The 17873-nt window shown below is 38.0% G+C and overlaps 1 protein-coding gene across 1 annotated transcript in view; it reads right to left on the bottom strand.

The window, feature by feature from the left end:
• Positions 1-17873, bottom strand: part of LOC142342541 (phosphatidylinositol 3-kinase catalytic subunit type 3-like) — a 156984-nt gene that overhangs the window by 50445 nt on the left and 88666 nt on the right. The window contains exon 16 of the mRNA XM_075393898.1: positions 15373-15534. Coding sequence (XP_075250013.1) covers positions 15373-15534 — 162 coding nt within the window. The remainder of the gene's footprint in view (positions 1-15372; positions 15535-17873) is intronic.

Raw genomic sequence — 17873 nt, 5'->3', positions numbered from 1 at the left:
AATAAAAGTGGTCAAAATCTATCGCAAAAAAATAATAATACAGTGTAATCTAATTAGTTGCTCAAGAGAGGATGTTTTGACTTTTTTGCTCACTGATGAATGCACTATACAACATAGATCACAGGCCCGTAATAGCAATGCGAATACAGCTTCTTAGTCAATTTCAACTCATTTGATGTATTCACTAAAGACTTCGCTAAAAAATTGTTTGAAGGAGGTAGTTTCAATCTAGCAACCTCTGGGTTACAGGGCCAGCACACTTCCGATGCGCCTTGCTGCTTGACAGTATTGCCACAGACTAATATTTTTACTAAAAACAAAAGGCAATTCCGGGCTTGGCGAAGAGCTAATTCCAAATCAGCCGCAAAGTCCAAATCAGATACTAACAAAAACACGTTCGAACTATTTATCCACTTCAGATAATACAAAACAAAACGCGACAATTAAACACACAAAGTTTTGCAAATTTCATTTTGCCTAGCATGATGCCGCAGCGGAAGCGTGCTGGGCCCATAACACAGAGGTCGATAGATCAAAAATACATCCTGCAACTTCTATTCCAGGGTAATTTTTTGCCTGGTTGATTTCGCAGGCACAGTTTACATTCATCAAACTAATATCTTTAAAGGAGTGTTATAACACTTAATATTGAACTATCTCTAGCAAGCGTAAAAATTGAAAAAAAGTGGTCAAAATCTATCGCAAAAAAATAATAATCCAGTGTAATCTAATTAGTTGCTCAAGAGAGGATGTTTTGACTTTTTTGCTCACTGATGAATGCACTATACAACATAGATCACAGGCCCGTAATAGCAATGCGAATACAGCTTCTTAGTCAATTTCAACTCATTTGATGTATTCACTAAAGACTTCGCTAAAAAATTGTTTGAAGGAGGTAGTTTCAATCTAGCAACTTCTGGGTTACAGGGCCAGCACACTTCCGATGCGCCTTGCTGCTTGACAGTATTGCCACAGACTAATATTTTTACTAAAAACAAAAGGCAATCCCGGGCTTCGCGAAGAGCTAATTCCAAATCAGACGCAATGTCCAAATCAGATACTAGCAAAAACACGCTCGAAATATTTATCCACTTCAGTTAATACAAAACAAAACGAGACAATGAAACACACAAAGTTTTGCAAATTTCATTTTGCCTAGCATGATGCCGCAGCGGAAGCGTGCTGAGCTCATAACACAGAGGTCGATAGATCAAAAATACAGCCTGCAACTTCCATTCCAGGGTAATTTACTGCCTGGTTTGATTTCGCAGGCACACTTTACATTTATCAAACTAATATCCTTAAAGGAGCGTTATAACACTTATTATTCAACCATCTCTAGCAAGCGTAAAAATGGAAAAAAAAGTGGTCAAAATCTATCCCAAAAAAAATCCAGCGTAATCTAATTAGTTGCCCAAGAGAGGATGTCTTGACTTTTTTGCTCACAGCCGAATACATTATACAACATAAATCACAGGCCCCCTAATAGCAATGCGATTAGAGCTAATTAAGCAGTTTCAACTCATTTGATGTATTCAAAAAAGACTTCGCTAAAAAATTGTTTGAAGGAGGTAGTTTCAATCTAGCAACCTCTGTGTTATGGGGCCAGCACACTTCCGACGCGCCTTGCTGCTCGACAGTATTGCCGCAGTCTAATATTTTTAGTAAAAACAAAAAGCAATTCCGGGCTTGGCGAAGAGCTAATTCCAAATCAGACGCAATGTCCAAATCAGATCCTAACAAAAACACGTTCAAACCATTTATCCAGGTTAGATAATACAAAACAAAACGATACAATGAAACAAAAAGTTTTGAAAATTTCACTTTGCGTAGCATGATGCCGCAGCGGAAGCCTGCTGGGCCCATAACACAGAGGTCAGTAGATCGAGAATACATCCTGCTTCCATTCCAGGGTTATTTATCGCCTGGTTAGATTCCGCAGGAACACTTTACATTCATCAAACTAATATCTTTAAAGGAGTGTTATAACAGTTAGTATTGAGCTACCTCTAGCAATCAAATAAATGGAAATAAAAGTGATCAAAATCTATTGCAAAAAAATAATAATCCAGTGCAATCTAATTAGTTGCTCAAGAGAGGATGTCTTGACTTTTTTGCTCACTGATGAATGCACTATACAACATAAATCACAGGCCCGTAATAGCAATGCGAATAGAGCTACTTAGTCAGTTTCAACTAATTTGATGTATTCAATAAAAAACTTCGCTAAAAAATTGTTTGAAGGAGGTGGTTTCAATCTAGCAACCTCTGGGTTATGGGGCCAGCACACTTCCGACGCCTTGCTGCTCGACAGTATTGCCGCAGTCTAATATTTTCAGTAAAAACAAAAAGCAATTCCGGGCTTGGCGAAGAGGTAATTCCAAATCAGACGCAATGTCCAAATCAGATCCTAACAAAAACACGTTCAAACCATTTATCCAGGTTAGATAATACAAAACAAAACGATACAATGAAACATAAAGTTTTGCAAATTTCACTTAACGTAGCTTTATGCTGCAGCGGAAGCGTGCTGGGCCCATAACACAGAGGTAGGTAGATCGAGAATACATCCTGCTTCCATTCCAGGGTTATTTATTGCCTGGTTCAATTCCGCAGGCACACTTTACATTCATCAAACTAATATCTTTAAAAGAGTGTTATAACAGTTAGTATTGAACTACCTCTAGCAAGTGTAAAAATGGAAATAAAAGTGGTCAAAACCTATCGCGAAAATATAATAATCCAGCGTAATCTAATTAGTTCCCTCAAGAGAGGATGTCTTGACTTTTTTGCTCACTGATGAATACACTATACAACAAATCACCGGCCCGTAATAGCAATGCGAATAGAGCTACTCAGTTTCAACTCATTTGATGTATTCATTAAAGACTTCGCTAGAAAATTGTTTGAAGAAGGTAGTTTCAATCTAGCAACCTCTGGGTTATGGGGCCAGCACACTTCCGACGCGCCTTGCTGCTCGACAGTATTGCCGCAGTCTAATATTTTTAGTAAAACAAAAGGCAATCCCGGGCATGGCGAAGAGCTAATTCCAAATCAGACGCAATGTCCAAATCAGATACTAGCAAAAACGCTCGAAATATTTATCCAATTAAGATAATACAAAACAAAACGAGACAATGAAACACAAAGTTTTGCTAATTTCGTTTTGCCTAGCATGATGCCGCAGCGGAAGCGTGCTGGGCTCATGACACAGAAGTCGATAGATCAAATATATATCCTGCAACTTCAATTCCAGGGTAATTTATTGCCTGGTTTGATTTCGCAGGCACACTTTAAATTTATCAAACTAATATCATTAAAGGAGTGTTATAACACTTATTATTCAACTATCTCTAGCAAGCGTACAAATGGAAAAAAAGTGATCAAAATCTATCGCAAAAAAATAATAATCCAGTGTAATCTAATTAGTTGCTCAAGAGAGGATGTCTTGACTTTTTTACTCACTGATGAATGCACTATACAACTAGACCAAGAAACAAAGTTTTGCAAATTTCTTTTTGCGTCGCATGATACCGCAGCGGAAGCCTGCTGGTCCCATAACACAAGAGGTCGGTAGATCGAGAATACATCCTGCTTCCATTCCAGAGTTATTTATTGCCTGGTTCAATTCCGCAGGCACACTTTATATTCATCAAACTAATATCTTTAAAGGAGTGTTATAACAGTTAGAATTGAACTACCTCTAGAAAGCGTAAAAATAGAAATAAAAGCGGTCAAAATCTATACCAAAAAAAATAATCCAGCTTAATCCAATTAGTTGCTCAAAAGAGGATGTCTTGACTTTTTTCTCACAGCCGAATACATTATACAACATAAATCACAGGCCCGTAATAGCTATGCGAATAGAGCTACTTAGTCAGTTTCAACTAATTTGATGTATTCTCTAAAAAACTTCGCTAAAAAATTGTTTGAAGGAGGTAGTTTCAATCTAGCAACCTCTGGGTTATGGGGCCAGCACACTTCCGACGCACCTTGCTGCTCGACAGTATTGCCGCAGTCTAATATTTTTAGTAAAAACAAACAGCAATTCCGGGCTTGGCGAAGAGCTAATTCCAAATCAGACGCAATGTCCAAATCAGATCCTAACAAAAACACGTTCCAACCATTTATCCAGGTTAGATAATACAAAACAAAACGAAACCAAGAAACATAAAGTTTTGCAAATTTCACTTTGCGTCGCATGATGCCGCAGCGGAAGCCTGCTGGGCCCATAACACAAGAGGTCGGTAGATCGAGAATACATCCTGCTTCCATTCCAGAGTTATTTATTGCCTGGTTCAATTCCGCAGGCACACTTTATATTCATCAAACTAATATCTTTAAAGGAGTGTTATAACAGTTAGTATTGAACTACCTCTAGCAAGCGAAAAAATGGAAATAAAAGTGGTCAAAATCTATCGCAAAAAAATAAGAATCCAGTGTAATCTAATTAGTTGCTCAAGAGAGGATGTCTTGACTTTTTGCTCACTGATGAATGCACTATACAACATAAATCACAGGCCCGTAATAGCAATGTGAATAGAGCTACTTAGTCAGTTTCAACTAATTTGATGTATTCACTAAAAAACTTCGCTAAAAAATTGTTTGAAGGAGGTAGTTTCAATCTAGCAACCTCTGGGTTATGGGGCCAGCACACTTCCGACGCGCCTTGCTGCTCGACAGTATTGCCGCAGTCTAATATTTTTAGTAAAAACAAAAAGCAATTCCGGGCTTGGCGAAGAGCTAATTCCAAATCAGACGCAATGTCCAAATCAGATCCTAACAAAAACACGTTCGAACCATTTATCCAGGTTAGATAACACAAAACAAAACGAGACCAAGAAACATAAAGTTTTGCAAATTTCACTTTGCGTCGCATGATGCCGCAGCGGAAGCCTGCTGGGCCCATAACACAAGAGGTCGGTAGATCGAGAATACATCCTGCTTCCATTCCAGAGTTATTTATTCCCTGGTTCAATTCCGCAGGCACACTTTATATTCATCAAACTAATATCTTTAAAGAAGTGTTATAACAGTTAGTCTTGAACTACCTCTAGCAAGCGAAAAAATGGAAATAAAAGTGGTCAAAATCTATCGCAAAAAATAAGAATCCAGTGTAATCTAATTAGTTGCTCAAGAGAGGATGTCTTGACTTTTTTGCTCACTGATGAATGCACTATACAACATAAATCACAGGCCCGTAATAGCAATGTGAATAGAGCTACTTAGTCAGTTTCAACTAATTTGATGTATTCACTAAAAAACTTCGCTAAAAAATTGTTTGAAGGAGGTAGTTTCAATCTAGCAACCTCTGGGTTATGGGGCCAGCACACTTCCGACGCGCCTTGCTGCTCGACAGTATTGCCGCAGTCTAATATTTTTAGTAAAAACAAAAAGCAATTCCGGGCTTGGCGAAGAGCTAATTCCAAATCAGACGCAATGTCCAAATCAGATCCTAACAAAAACATGTTCGAACCATTTATCCAGGTTAGATAACACAAAACAAAACGAGACCAAGAAACATAAAGTTTTGCAAATTTCACTTTGCGTCGCATGATGCCGCAGCGGAAGCGTGCTGGGCTCATAACACAGAAGTCGATAGATCAAATATCCTGCAACTTCCATTCCAGGGTAATTCATTGCCTGGTTTGATTTCGCAGGCACACTTTACATTTATCAAACTAATATCATTAAAGGAGTGTTATAACACTTAATATTCAACTATCTCTAGCAAGCGTAAAAATGGAAATAAAAGTGATCAAAATCTATCGCAAAAAATAATAATCCAGTGTAATCTAATTAGTTGCTCAAGAGAGGATGTCTTGAATTTTTTGCTCACTGATGAATGCACTATACAACACAAATCACAGGCCCGTAATAGCAATGCGAATAGAGCTACTTAGTCAGTTTCAACTAATTTGATGTATTCACTAAAAAACTTCGCTAAAAAATTGTTTGAAGGAAGTAGTTTCAATCTAGCAACCTCTGGGTTATGGGGCCAGCACACTTCCGACGCGCCTTGCTGCTCGACAGTAAAAAAAATAATAATCCAGTGTAATCTAATTAGTTGCTCAAGAGAGGATGTCTTGACTTTTTTTCTCACAGCCGAATACATTATACAACATAAATCACAGGCCCGTAATAGCAATGCGAATAGAGCTACTTAGTCAGTTTCAACTAATTTGATGTATTCACTAAAAAACTTCGCTAAAAAATTGTTTGAAGGAGGTAGTTTCAATCTAGCAACCTCTGGGTTATGGGGCCAGCACACTTCCGACGCACCTTGCTGCTCGACAGTATTGCCGCAGTCTAATATTTTTAGTAAAAACAAAAAGCAATTCCGGGCTTGGCGAAGAGCTAATTCCAAATCAGACGCAATGTCCAAATCAGATCCTAACAAAAACACGTTCCAACCATTTATCCAGGTTAGATAATACAAAACAAAACGAAACCAAGAAACAAAGTTTTGCAAATTTCACTTTGCGTCGCATGATGCCGCAGCGGAAGCCTGCTGGGCCCATAACACAAGAGGTCGGTAGATCGAGAATACATCCTGCTTCCATTCCAGAGTTATTTATTGCCTGGTTCAATTCCGCAGGCACACTTTATATTCATCAAACTAATATCTTTAAAGTAGTGTTATAACAGTTAGTCTTGAACTACCTCTAGCAAGCGAAAAAATGGAAATAAAAGTGGTCAAAATCTATCGCAAAAAATAAGAATCCAGTGTAATCTAATAAGTTGCTCAAGAGAGGATGTCTTGACTTTTTTGCTCACTGATGAATGCACTATACAACATAAATCACAGGCCCGTAATAGCAATGTGAATAGAGCTACTTAGTCAGTTTCAACTAATTTGATGTATTCACTAAAAAACTTCGCTAAAAAATTGTTTGAAGGAGGTAGTTTCAATCTAGCAACCTCTGGGTTATGGGGCCAGCACACTTCCGACGCGCCTTGCTGCTCGACAGTATTGCCGCAGTCTAATATTTTTAGTAAAAACAAAAAGCAATTCCGGGCTTGGCGAAGAGCTAATTCCAAATCAGACGCAATGTCCAAATCAGATCCTAACAAAAACACGTTCGAACCATTTATCCAGGTTAGATAACACAAAACAAAACGAGACCAAGAAACATAAAGTTTTGCAAATTTCACTTTGCGTCGCATGATGCCGCAGCGGAAGCGTGCTGGGCTCATAACACAGAAGTCGATAGATCAAATATCCTGCAACTTCCATTCCAGGGTAATTCATTGCCTGGTTTGATTTCGCAGGCACACTTTACATTTATCAAACTAATATCATTAAAGGAGTGTTATAACACTTAATATTCAACTATCTCTAGCAAGCGTAAAAATGGAAATAAAAGTGATCAAAATCTATCGCAAAAAATAATAATCCAGTGTAATCTAATTAGTTGCTCAAGAGAGGATGTCTTGAATTTTTTGCTCACTGATGAATGCACTATACAACACAAATCACAGGCCCGTAATAGCAATGCGAATAGAGCTACTTAGTCAGTTTCAACTAATTTGATGTATTCACTAAAAAACTTCGCTAAAAAATTGTTTGAAGGAGGTAGTTTCAATCTAGCAACCTCTGGGTTATGGGGCCAGCACACTTCCGACGCGCCTTGCTGCTCGACAGTATTGCCGCAGTCTAATATTTTTAGTAAAAACAAAAAGCAATTCCGGGCTTGGCGAAGAGCTAATTCCAAATCAGACGCAATGTCCAAAACAGATCCTAACAAAAACACGTTCGAACCATTTATCCAGGTTAGATAATACAAAACAAAATGAAACCAAGAAACAAAAAGTTTTGCAAATTTCACTTTGCGTCGCATGATGCCGCAGCGGAAGCCTGCTGGGCCCATAACACAAGAGGTCGGTAGATCGAGAATACATCCAGCTTCCATTCCAGAGTTATTTATTGCCTGGTTCAATTCCGCAGGCACAATTTATATTCATCAAACTAATATTTTTAAAGGAGTGTTATAACAGTTAGTATTGAACTACCTCTAGCGAGCGAAAAAATGGAAATAAAAGTTGTCAAAATCTATCGCAAAAAAATAATAATCCAGTGTAATCTAATTAGTTGCTCAAGAGAGGATGCCTTGACTTTTTCGCTCACTGATGAATGCACTATACAACATAAATCACAGGCCCGTAATAGCAATGCGAATAGAGCTACTTAGTCAGTTTCAACTAATTTGATGTAGTCACTAAAAAACTTCGCTAAAAAATTGTTTGAAGGAGGTAGTTTCAATCTAGCAACCTCTGGATTATGGGGCCAGCACACTTCCTACGCGCCTTGCTGCTCGACAGTATTGCCGCAGTCTAATATTTTTAGTAAAAACAAAAAGCAATTCCGGGCTTGGCGAAGAGCTAATTCCAAATCAGACGCAATGTCCAAATCAGATCCTAACAAAAACACGTTCGAACCATTTATCCAGATTAGATAACACAAAACAAAACGAGACCAAGAAACATAAAGTTTTGCAAATTTCACTTTGCGTCGCATGATGCCGCAGCGGAAGCCTGCTGGGCCCATAACACAAGAGGTCGGTAGATCGAGAATACATCCTGCTTCCATTCCAGAGTTATTTATTGCCTGGTTCAATTCCGCAGGCACACTTTATATTCATCAAACTAATATCTTTAAAGGAGTGTTATAACAGTTAGTATTGAACTACCTCTAGCAAGCGAAAAAGTGGAAATAAAAGTGGTCAAAATCTATCGCAAAAAAATAATAATCCAGTGTAATCTAATTAGTTGCTCAAGAGAGGATGTCTTGACTTTTTTGCTCACTGATGAATGCATTATACAACATAAATCACAGGCCCGTAATAGCAATGCGAATAGAGCTACTTAGTCAGTTTCAACTAATTTGATGTATTCACTAAAAAACTTCGCTAAAAAATTGTTTGAAGGAGGTAGTTTCAATCTAGCAACCTCTGGATTATGGGGCCAGCAAACTTCCTACGCGCCTTGCTGCTCGACAGTATTGCCGCAGTCTAATATTTTTAGTAAAAACAAAAAGCAATTCCGGGCTTGGCGAAGAGCTAATTCCAAATCAGACGCAATGTCCAAATCAGATCCTAACAAAAACACGTTCGAACCATTTATCCAGATTAGATAACACAAAACAAAACGAGACCAAGAAACATAAAGTTTTGCAAATTTCACTTTGCGTCGCATGATGCCGCAGCGGAAGCCTGCTGGGCCCATAACAAGAGGTCGGTAGATCGAGAATACATCCTGCTTCCATTCCAGAGTTATTTATTGCCTGGTTCAATTCCGCAGGCACACTTTATATTCATCAAACTAATATCTTTAAAGGAGTGTTATAACAGTTAGTATTGAACTACCTCTAGCAAGCGAAAAAGTGGAAATAAAAGTGGTCAAAATCTATCGCAAAAAAATAATAATCCAGTGTAATCTAATTAGTTGCTCAAGAGAGGATGTCTTGACTTTTTTGCTCACTGATGAATGCATTATACAACATAAATCACAGGCCCGTAATAGCAATGCGAATAGAGCTACTTAGTCAGTTTCAACTAATTTGATGTATTCACTAAAAAACTTCGCTAAAAAATTGTTTGAAGGAGGTAGTTTCAATCTAGCAACCTCTGGGTTATGGGGCCAGCACACTTCCGACGCGCCTTGCTGCTCGACAGTATTGCCGCAGTCTATAATTTTTAGTAAAAACAAAAAGCAATTCAGGGCTTGGCGAAGAGCTAATTCCAAATCAGACGCAATGTCCAAATCAGATCCTAACAAAAACACGTTCGAACCATTTATCCAGGTTAGATAATACAAAACAAAATGAAACCAAGAAACAAAAAGTTTTACAAATTTCACTTTGCGTCGCATGATGCCGCAGCGGAAGCCTGCTGGGCCCATAACACAAGAGGTCGGTAGATCGAGAATACATCCTGCTTCCATTCCAGAGTTATTTATTGCCTGGTTCAATTCCGCAGGCACACTTTATATTCATCAAACTAATATCTTTAAAGGAGTGTTATAACAGTTAGTACTGAACTACCTCTAGCAAGCGAAAAAATGGAAATAAAAGTTGTCAAAATCTATCGCAAAAAAATAATAATCCAGTGTAGTCTAATTAGTTGCTCAAGAGAGGATGTCTTGACTTTTTTGCTCACTGATGAATGCACTATACAACATAAATCACAGGCCCGTAATAGCAATGCGAATAGAGCTACTTAGTCAGTTTCAACTAATTTGATGTATTCACTAAAAAACTTCGCTAAAAAATTGTTTGAAGGAGGTAGTTTCAATCTAGCAACCTCTGGGTTATGGGGCCAGCACACTTCCGACGCGCCTTGCTGCTCGACAGTATTGCCGCAGTCTAATATTTTTAGTAAAAACAAAAAGCAATTCCGGGCTTGGCGAAGAGCTAATTCCAAATCAGACGCAATGTCCAAATCAGATCCTAACAAAAACACGTTCGAACCATTTATCCAGATTAGATAACACAAAACAAAACGAGACCAAGAAACATAAAGTTTTGCAAATTTCACTTTGCGTCGCATGATGCCGCAGCGGAAGCCTGCTGGGCCCATAACACAAGAGGTCGGTAGATCGAGAATACATCCTGCTTCGATTCCAGAGTTATTTATTGCCTGGTTCAATTCCGCAGGCACAATTTATATTCATCAAACTAATATCTTTAAAGGAGTGTTATAACAGTTAGTATTGAACTACCTCTAGCAAGCGAAAAAATGGAAATAAAAGTGGTCAAAATCTATCGCAAAAAAATAATAATCCAGTGTAATCTAATTAGTTGCTCAAGAGAGGATGTCTTGACTTTTTTGCTCACTGATGAATGCATTATACAACATAAATCACAGGCCCGTAATAGCAATGCGAATAGAGCTACTTAGTCAGTTTCAACTAATTTGATGTATTCACTAAAAAACTTCGCTAAAAAATTGTTTGAAGGAGGTAGTTTCAATCTAGCAACCTCTGGGTTATGGGGCCGTCACACTTCCGAAGCGCCTTGCTGCTCGACAGTATTGCCGCAGTCTAATATTTTTAGTAAAACAAAAAGCAACTCCGGGCTTGGCGAAGAGCTAATTCCAAATCAGACGCAATGTCCAAATCAGATCCTAACAAAAACATGTTCGAACCATTTATCCAGGTTAGATAATACAAAACAAAACGAGACCAAGAAACATAAAGTTTTGCAAATTTCTTTTTGCGTCGCATGATGCCGCAGCGGAAGCCTGCTGGTCCCATAACACAAGAGGTCGGTAGATCGAGAATACATCCTGCTTCCATTCCAGAGTTATTTATTGCCTGGTTCAATTCCGCAGGCACACTTTATATTCATCAAACTAATATCTTTAAAGGAGTGTTATAACAGTTAGTATTGAACTACCTCTAGCAGGCGGAAAAATGGAAATAAAAGTGGTCAAAATCTATCGCAAAAAAATAATAATCCAGTGTAATCTAATTAGTTGCTCAAGAGAGGATGTCTTGACTTTTTTGCTCACTGATGAATGCACTATACAACATAAATCACAGGCCCGTAATAGCAATGCGAATAGAGCTACTTAGTCAGTTTCAGCTAATTTGATGTAATCACTAAAAAAATTCGCTAAAAAATTGTTTGAAGGAGGTAGTTTCAATCTAGCAACCTCTGGGTTATGGGGCCAGCACACTTCCGACGCGCCTTGCTGCTCTACAGTATTGCCGCAGTCTAATATTTTTTAGTAAAATCAAAAAGCAATTCCGGGCTTGGCGAAGAGCTAATTCCAAATCAGACGCAATGTCCAAATCAGATCCTAACAAAAACACGTTTGAACCATTTATCCAGGTTAGATAATACAAAACAAAACGAGACCAAGAAACATAAAGTTTTGCAAATTTCACTTTGCGTCGCCTGGGCCCATAACACAGAGGTGGGTAGATCGAGAATACATCCTGCTTCCATTCCAGGGTTATTTATTGCCTGGTTCAATTCCGCAGGCACACTTTATATTCATCAAATTAATATCTTTAAAGGAGTGTTATAACAGTTAGTATTGAACTACCTCTAGCAAGCGAAAAAATGGAAATAAAAGTGGTCAAAAACTATCGCAAAAAAATAATAATCCAGTGTAATCTAATTAGTTGCTCAAGAGAGGATGTCTTGAATTTTTTGCTCACTGATGAATGCACTATACAACATAAACCACAGGACCGTAATAGCAATGCGAATAGAGCTACTTAGTCAGTTTCAACTCATTTGCTGAACTCACTAAAAACTTTGCTGAAGAAGTTGTTAGGTGGCAGTTTCGATCTATCGACCTCTGGCATATTGCCCCAGCACGCTTCCGCTGCGCCATCCATCAGCAATTTTGTTGCAGTCTAAAATTTTTAGTAGAAAAGAAAGCAATTCCGTGCTTGGCGAAGAGCTAATTCCAAATCAGACGCAATGTCCAAATCAGATCCTAACAAAAACACGTTCGAACCATTTATCCAGGTTAGATAATACAAAACAAAACGAGACCAAGAAACATAAAGTTTTGCAAATTTCACTTTGCGTCGCATGATGCCGCAGCGGAAGCGTGCTGGGCTCATAACACAGAAGTCGATAAATCAAATATATAGCCTGCAGCTTCCATTCCAGGGTGATTTATTGCCTGGTTTGATTTCGCAGGCACACTTTACATTTATCAAACTAATATCATTAAAGGAGTGTTATAACACTTATTATTCAACTATCTCTAGCAAGCGTAAAAATGGAAATAAAAAAGATCAAAATCTATCGCAAAAAAATAATAATCCAGTGTAATCTAATTAGTTGCTCAAGAGAGGATGTCTTGACTTTTTGCTCACTGGTGAATGCTCTATACAACATAAACCACAGGACCGTAATAGCAATGCGAATAGAGCTACTTAGTCAGTTTCAACTAATTTGATGTATTCACTAAAAAACTTCGCTAAAAAATTGTCTGAAGGAGGTAGTTTCAATCTAGCAACCTCTGGGTTATGGGGCCAGCACACTTCCGACGCGCCTTGCTGCTCGACAGTATTGCCGCAGTCTAATATTTTTAGTTAAAACAAAAAGCAATTCCGGGCTTGGCGAAGAGCTAATTCCAAATCAGACGCAATGTCCAAATCAGATCCTAACAAAAACACGTTCGAACCATTTATCCAGATTAGATAATACAGAACAAAACGAGACCAAAAAACAAGGTTTTGCAAATTTCACTTTGCGTCGCATGATGCCGCAGCAGAAGCCTGCTGGGCCAATAACACAGAGGTAGGTAGATCGAGAATACATCCTGCTTCCATTCCAGGTTACTTATTGCCTGGTTCAATTCCGCAGGCACACTTTACATTCATCAAACTAATATCCTTAAAGGAGTGTTATAACAGTTAAATCACACGTCCGTAAAATCAATGCGAATAAGGCTACTTAAGCAGTTTCAACTCATTTGATGTATTCAATAAGGACTTCGCTAAAAAACTGTTTGAAGGAAGTAGTCTCAATCTATCAACCTCTGGGTTATAAGGCCAGCACACTTCCGATGCGCCTCGCTGCTTGACAGTATTGCAGTAGACTAATATTTTTACTAAAAACAAAAGGCAATTCCGGGCTTGGCGAAGAGCTAATTCCAAATCAGACGCAATGTCCAAATCAAATACTAATCAAAACACGTTCGAACTATTTATCCACTTTAGATAATACAAAACAAAACGAGAAAATGAAACAAAAAAATTTGCAAATTTCACTTTGCGTAGCATGATGCCGCAGCGGAAGCCTGCTGTGCCCATAACACAGAGGTCTGTAGATCGAAAATATATCCTGCTTCTATTCCTGGGTTATTCATTGTCTGGTTTGATTTCGCAGGCACACTTTACATTCATCAAACTAATATCTTTAAAGGAGTGTTATAACAGTTAGTATTGAACTACCTCTAGCAAGTGTAAAAATGAAAAAAAAAACGTGGTCAAAATCTATCGCGAAAATATAATAATCCAGCGTAATCTAATTAGTTCCCTCAAGAGAGGATGTCTTGACTTTTTTGCTCACTGATGAATACACTATACAACATAAATCACCGGCCCGTAATAGCAATGCGAATAGAGCTACTCAGTTACAACTCATTTGATGTATTCAGTAAAAACTTCGCTAAAAAATAGTTTGAAGGAGGTAGTTTCAATCTAGCAAAATCCGGGTTATGGGGCCAAAACACTTCCGATGCGCCTTGCTGCTCAACAGTATTGGCGCAGTCTAAAATTTTTAGTTAAAAGAAAGCAATTCCGGGCCTGGCGAAGAGCTAATTCCAAATCAGATGCAATGTCTAAACCAGATACTAACAAAAACACCTTGGAACTATTTATCCAGGCTAGATAATAAAAAACAGAACGAGACAATGAAACACACAAAGTTTTGCAAAATTTACTTAAATGAACCGCACAGGATTTTGAAAACTTAACCTTGCGTAGCAGGATGCCGCAGCGGAGTCGTGCAGTGCCCCTAACACAGAAGTCGGTAGATGAAAACTATCTCATGCTACTTCCTTTTCAGGGTTATATATTTCCTGGTTTAATTTTGCAGGCAAACACTTCATTTTCATCAAACTTAAATATCTAAAGGAGTGGCATGACTGTTAATATTGAGCTACCTCTAACAAGCGTAAAAAATGGAAACAAAAAAGGTCAAAATCATTCGCAAAATTATAATAACCTAGCGTAATGAATTAGTAGCTCAAGAAAGAGGTCTTGAATTTTTTGCCCACTGATGAATGCATTTGAACATAAACCATAGGCCAACACTTTTACAATAATTGCTAAATTTCTTTCGAGAGCAAATAAAAATATCTTTTGCAAAATTTCTTCGATTTAGCATACATATGTATCATTACCGTTGGCTCTTGTGAGTTCTTCGAAAAAAAGACTTCAGAAGATTTTTGTAAGCTACAAACGGAATGGAAACAGCTCTAGCTTTGCGGCTGTTAATCACGGGAACTTTTTGAAAGCAATTGAGTAATTGGCGAATAAAACAGAATGAATTTTCCACAATTCTGATTGGCCAGCCATAAAATTATAAAACTTTGTGCGTCTTCAATTTTCATTATACATATGCTTTAAAAATGAGATTGCCTTGGCTAAGAACAAGCGGGTCGTGGTGTTAATATGAATTTATCAATATTGAAAATTATCACAATCGAGTTTTATTAGGCACTACAATTTATCATTATCAAGGGGGAAATGCACATTAGTTGGGAGTCCAAAATGGAGTAAATCAAAAAATGGTGGGCGCGGCAGAGTAGGTCCGTTTGCCCATAGAAAATAATGAACAAAAAATTTGTTCACAGGGGAAGCGAAAAAGCGAAAATCTGCGATTTTGAGTGAGTGACCTACCTCATCCATGAGGGCAATAGTATGGACAACCAGCTGGTCTTGTCTGACGTCATCGCCCACTTTGTATATGGACATGTAGGGAGGGGAGAGAAACTGAGTTTCTGGTTTCGGGATCCCGTAGAAGGTTGACTTGTCCTGTTGATACTGTTCTTGCATAGTCGACTGAAATGGACACATGCACTTCAACCTCGAATTTTGGGTTTCTTTTTTTTCACCCGGAGCAATATGACCATCTATTAAAAAAAGGTTACGTGACTCAGCTTGAAGTCACTGAGAACTTCTGGCGTTTATTAAGTCAGAATTTAGAAGCATCCTCTTGAGAGTCACGTAACCTTGCTTAAAACAATCACGTGCACATTTTAAAATGTCGAAAGTCTACAGTGCCAGAAGTTGAATTTCGTTGACTTTCGTCATTTTAAAATATGCGCGTTTCATGTATTAAGCATGGTTAAAAGACTCTGCAGAAGTCACTTCGAAATTCTGACTTAATATCTCGAACTGCTTCGCGGTTCTCGATAAACACCTGAAGTTCTCAGTGACTTCAAGCAGAGTCGCGTAACCATTATTTAAAACACGGAACGTGCACTTTTAAAATGATGAAAGCTTATAAAGTCAAACTTCTGGCTGAGTATATAGGAACTTTGGCATTTTAACTTCTGGCACTGCAGACTTTCAGCATTTTAAAATGCGCATGTGAGTGTTTCAATTGGTATTTCTACATCCTTATACATTCAAATTGTTAAGGCTACTACTCTCGCCTCTTATTAAACTATATACGGTGTTATCAATGCATAAACAGATTATTTTGTTCATAGAAGCTTACAAAAACGAAAATTTTGTTTACGGGGGGCTGTTAATTTAACTAACTAGACAAAATTAGTAGTTTCTAAAAAAACTCTTCAGATAAATCTGTCTAAATCGATACGAAACTAAATCAGTTTGCCAAGTAAAAGAATGAGAGAATTGCTGGAAATCAGTATCTTCAATTTTTGCTCAGAAAATCTCATCTTCGTGCATCCTCATTTTTTTTCATTATGAGAATTTCAGATATCGTTAACAGGATCTTTTCCGTTTAACCCCCCCCCCCCCCCGACGCACGTGCCATATTTTTACATAATGATTTACTATATAATGGCGCGTGCTCTGTAACTGCGGGGCGCATAACGTACTGGGGGCACAAACGAAAAAGATCCCGTTAACATAACCAACTCAAGACGGACCGGTTGACTTCAAAACACCGACGAGGGGTTGTCTATGTTAGTAGCTGGCGTGAGCTTAGGGAGGCTAGCCCCAGTGAGAGATGGGTGGGGACTTCCTAAAATCTCTGTCGACGTCCAGGATCTCCGCCTTCCCACTTACCGACTGCTCAAGTTCTCAAAGAGAGGCAGAGTGACTTACTGCCCTCAGGCTTTACCAAACAAAAAATAAACCGATCAGGCATAAAATTTTATAGAAAAGATCAATATGATCAGAATGATTGCTGCAAATTGTTTGCAAGCAATTCACAAGATGTTCAATCTTTACTAGAAATCAACAATGACTAAACTCTTTCTCCATTAAGGCGAAAAAAAGTCGGAGCCCTCCAGTTGTTGCCCTCGTAATTGCAGGAAAAAATCAACCATGCAACTCAAATAAATAAAATGCTTGCAATTTAAGTACAAAACATATTAAACATGGGACGAATTGTGCGCAAACGAGTAGAATGGACTGGCTCTGGTTACCACTGGCTTAAGCGTGGGGAGGTTAGCATACACTGACTATAAGACGGAGGTTTGAATGGCGCCAAAAGCTATACAATTTGTCCCTTTGAATAATGAATTATTGTCTCGTCAGAAGTTTCGGTGAAAATTACCAATTGAGACTATTAGAGCGTTCCTGGACGAACTGCACAAAAACTTAATAATTTCGGTCAAATTGATGGGAGCAAAAGGCTAAATCATCCGACACGAAACGATAAAATGATCCCTAAAACTTTGCTTGAGAGCACAAAAACAGCATGCAAACGCCGAGCTCTTAAACGGCTTTTTAATTTCATGTAACCTTCCAAAGGGCTCCAAATTTCAACATATTAATTTAATAATTAGAAGATTAATCTGTCTTGAGATTCCATGAAAAAATAATTAACACTCGCAGTCGCAATGATTAAGCAAACCGAGATATTCATTACATGTGTCCAGAATTTCACAGACAAAAAACAGGCAACCATTTTTAGTTGGAATTTATATCTTTAAAATCCAGGAGTTATAATTAGGCGGTAATAATTGGTTAAAATTAAGCGGTAAATAATAGGTTAAAAATGATTTAAAACGAAGGAAAATTAGTGAAACTAGAAGAGGACGGAGAAAAACAAAACACAATTCAGCTATATTCTTACAGCTTTTTAAACTTGAAAGTTAAAAAGACGCGTTAAACAGGTCACTCATTCAATTTCAATTTCTTCGTTTTTATAAATATTAGTATAAAGATAAATTAAAGATATTCCTTTCAACGAAACAATCATT

The sequence above is a fragment of the Convolutriloba macropyga genome, chromosome 7, assembly GCF_964194025.1.
Source record: "Convolutriloba macropyga chromosome 7, txConMacr16.3, whole genome shotgun sequence".
Taxonomy (NCBI): Eukaryota; Metazoa; Xenacoelomorpha; order Acoela; family Convolutidae; genus Convolutriloba; species Convolutriloba macropyga.
This window is presented reverse-complemented; position numbering and strand designations above follow the sequence as displayed.